This window comes from Hyposmocoma kahamanoa, unplaced genomic scaffold (genome assembly GCF_003589595.1).
Source record: "Hyposmocoma kahamanoa isolate Upper Pololo Valley unplaced genomic scaffold, ASM358959v1 192, whole genome shotgun sequence".
Classification (NCBI taxonomy): Eukaryota; Metazoa; Arthropoda; class Insecta; order Lepidoptera; family Cosmopterigidae; genus Hyposmocoma; species Hyposmocoma kahamanoa.
In genome coordinates this window covers 3285822-3290028 of record NW_020653719.1, presented here as the reverse complement: position 1 = coordinate 3290028, position 4207 = coordinate 3285822, and the positions used below count along the sequence as shown (strand labels likewise).

Below are 4207 nucleotides of genomic sequence, written 5' to 3'. Positions count from 1 at the left end.
TACTGTACTGTACTGTACTGTACTGTACTGTACTGTACTGTACTGTATTGAAAACGTAACAGAGTGAAAGAGTTACTTTCACGTTTATAATTGTTAATTTGGATGAGTACATACATTTATATTTAAAGCAATAAATAATCGAATTTAAATTTAAATTTTAAGTTAAAATAACTTGAGATTTATAAAACGACCTTTCCGAAGTCAAAGCAAAAAATTGCAAGCTGAGCTAATTTTTTGCATTTACCCAACGAGTTTTGCTTAACTTTAAGCGAGAAAATACGGAGTAAATTCAAAGTTCAATTTAGTTGCGTTTGTAAAGTTCATTTCGTAAATACGAAAAATTTGCTTAGGTCCTGCCTTTTTGCTCATACGAAACCAAACTTTGTTTTATAAATCTCAGCCTTAGAATACTTATTCTACTTTTCTCACAAAAAGCTTTTATGTCACATGCATAATGTGTAAAAAAAATAAATTACCTACTATAATTAGTTACAAATTTTTTACAACAAATGTTGAAAATAGTCATAAAGTAAAACAATAATTGTATATAAATAAACAAGAAACGCTTTTTTTATCGATATAAAATATAAACCATTGAATGGTACTCGTATTTCAAAACATTTTCAAAATTAATATATACTATAATAATGACTTTTTATAATTAATATATAAAATTAAAAGTTTATAAAGGTTAAAAAGATTAAAAGCACTGACATTTTTTTTATTTTCACGTGAAATAAAAGATACTTTTGCTATGGTCGCGAAAAAAATCTTAAGGATTTTTAAAAGGCAATGCAAACCAAGCGAACGGTCTCGCGAGGCAATTGCCTTGTCTGTATGAACCCGCCTCAACATTTAACCTTTCTAACCACAGACAATAAATACATTATTGACTTTTGGCAACTCTATTTCACTTTATAAATGTACGTCAAATTAAAGTAAAATCTACGTTCTAAAAATATGATTTTTTTCCTTAAGACCTTTTGACATATCGTCGCCTTGCTTTCTCAAACTCGTATCTTAAAGCGCAAAGTTACTGAAATGCAAAAATGGATTGTATATACAATGTTGCAAGCTGATTTCACATCACATTTCCTTCATATTTACACACTAGCTTATACCCATTCGTAAAGAATGCATCAAAATTAGCACCCTTGATAAGAAATTTTAAATAAATAGAAAGTTTTGTCATCTCCTGAATAATCACTCTTTATAAGATACGAGTTTGAGAAAGGAAGGCGACGATATTCTTTCTCAAGTAGGTAACTCTAAGATATATCAGTCTGCAAACATTTTAGTGCCATGAATACTCCTGTAGGTATGACTAGCACAACACGGCGCGACTTGCGCGAGAGCGATACAAAGCGCAAAACATTACTAGAAAATATTATTATCTCGCGCTTCTGTTTCGCTCTCGCGCAAGTCGTGCCCTGTCGTGCTAGCCATGCAAGAGTATTCATGGCACTAAAATGTTTACAGACTGATAATCTAGCCAGTAAGGCACTGGTGTGTTTAGACATACTTCCTACATGACATCATCCTTTATAATTAGTTTACAAAAGACTTTTATCCCAAACAATATTTTTGTTGAGATAACGACAATAATGTATTATTTATTTATGATAAATCGTGTTTGTCCAAGCATCCGTAAACACATAGCAGAAAATCATAATATAAACACAAAAACCAAACAAATTATTGGTTTTTTGCTCGTCTGGCTTCTAAATCGCTTACAATTTGTCTACGGGACACCCGAGTTTTTGTACAAACAACAAACAAACATCTTCAAAATTACTCACCTAAATCTTCGGCATCTTCACTCCATTCTCCAGTACCGCGCACCAGTGTCGCAGACAGCATGAATAGTAGACTCGGCAGGAACTGCATGGCTGTACTCTTATCCACGTTATTTAATCTAAATTTTAAATATTTCTTTGGCCAAGAACTAACTGTAACTACGCTTATATATATATATATATACCCTAGTCTTTCTTACTTTTCAAAACGCAACTGATTTTGCCGCGTTGCCTTTTCATCAAATTAAATTCAGCACTAGTTTCAATTAATTACGTTACACTAAAGTTCTTGGAATCGACTTTCATTACTACTATATTTTTTGCCGCATTGAAGGTTTTCTATTAGTACTGATGGATTATTTCCGAATCTAATTAGAATTCAATTCGTAACTTTTAGTTCCAATCGTTCAATGAACAAATCCAAAGTATATTACTCTCATTGGATCGATTTGTTAACTAATGTTATGTTTAAGTAATAGTTCAATTTTATGATGTGAGTCCATTAGCCAGGAATGATCACGGTAATCTTTCCTACATTAAGGTGATGTGTATAGTATACGGTACACACACGGGCTGGCGTTTCGACCGCGTTGAAATATGCCGATGAATAATTCAGTACTCTTTTAGCAACGGTGCTCGCTCGAGGACAAAACGACCACCTGCAACAAAGTACATAGTCCCTCATTTACGTCCGAACATACTATAACATTATACTATATGTAAGACTTTGCAAATTTCTCAAGGGAATGTATAATCGCATTAACCAGCTTTGGAAACAATTCGCTGCGTCTGAGTAGGTGAATTTACATTTTGTTATCAAAATTTTGAACGCTTTTAAAAACAAAATACACACGCGCTTTGCCACAGTGGGACAGCTTTATGAAAATCGCTGATACTCCACACATAATCGTCGCATGCCGCAGCTTTGGAGCTATGTAGGCGTTGAGTGAGAATGGTATAGCTACCAGCCCGCAAAAGCAATATGTATGTTTTCCGCCTTTATTTAAGCCAAGCCGCAGCTATTTAAAATTTAACAAAAAGCTGTTAATGTCTATACATTAAACGGTTTTATCGACCATGTTATATGAGTTCTGACGGTCTATGCGGTGTTTCTAACTACGATAGTAACTCATTCATAGCTTTTATTGTCACGTTACAAATGAATTGATCGATATGTAAACGATTACCTAATTTTAAAACCTTCTATGATATATTATATTGGTCACAGAAATTAATCACCCAATTCCCTTTTATTCTATTGCAAGGAAAACATCAAAGAAATTTAACAAAGCATGCATTAAACAAAGCATTGAAAATAAAATTGTCGAAATAAACCATAAAGTATTCAGTACAACATACGAGAAAGCTTTGTTTATTATAAAAGAGAATTCTTGAGACAAATTTAACAAAAGCTTTCTTCCTTTATCAGAGGTAGCTAAAATAGGGCTGGCAAACCCAAATCGATTATTGAAATCCATCGTTAAGAGTTCTGTCACAAGTTTCAAGTCATACAAACTTTGTTTTTAAAAAAACGATTATTAAACTCGAATATGAAGCTAAGATTTTATTTTCTTTTTCCTGAAAGTACAAAAACAAATTCGAACGCATTAAGGAATGGAAATAATTCATTTAAAAAACGAATATCTGTTGTTTCTGGAATCGATCTTTTAATCCCCAACGTCAGACTGTGCGGGTATTTTAATATACCAAGTGACGGGACGGACAAGTCGTGTGCCCGGTAGTAAGCAACACGCCTGTCCATAGCGGTTGCAATCAGAGCTCAGAGCTTTAAATCACAAAGATCTGAGTGGCCACTGCCACAGCGCCTGTTACCCTGAGACATAAGTTGTAAAGTCTCATATGACAGTAATTTCACCAACACCTTTACTTTTCAAAATCGGAACGCAATAATGCTTACATTCATGGCGACAAGAATAGGTAAGGTGGCAGTACTTCACTGGACGAACTCTTTCACAAAGAGCTCTACCTCATTTCTTAATGTACAATCTGTCTTTTTTGAATATGGAGTGAAATGACAGTTCATTGCGCAAAAGTGTTACCCACTTGCGAGCTACCAATTGCTGTCGATAAATATTCCGTCGATAAATATAATATATGTCGGTAAATATCGGTCACGCTTATGGAATAAATAGCCGAACTTGTTTCATTCGAAACATCCTCGACCCATTATTCGTCCAATTGCTGAGCAAAAGTTCATTTGAATTGTCAATTTTTGTAAGTTTATTTTACATACATATACGGTATTTAAAACTATGTTCATGAAAAATACAAAGAGGAGACATATTTTAAATTTTTTCATTTTAATTCAATAAAGGTACCTAATCAAATTCGGCTATTCTTGTTGAAATGTATATGAATAAAAATTAATCTCGGCACTAGTAGGTCAACTG

General features: G+C 33.4%; 1 protein-coding gene across 2 annotated transcripts in view; it reads right to left on the bottom strand.

The window, feature by feature from the left end:
* LOC113226471 (neural cell adhesion molecule 1-like) overlaps nt 1–1887 on the bottom strand; it is a 318423-nt gene extending 316536 nt beyond the window's left edge. For both annotated transcript variants that reach the window (XM_026459101.1, XM_026459102.1), the window contains exon 1: nt 1800–1887. In XM_026459101.1, the coding sequence (XP_026314886.1) occupies nt 1800–1887 (88 nt within the window). The remainder of the gene's footprint in view (nt 1–1799) is intronic.
* Nucleotides 1888–4207: the final 2320 nt, after the last annotated feature.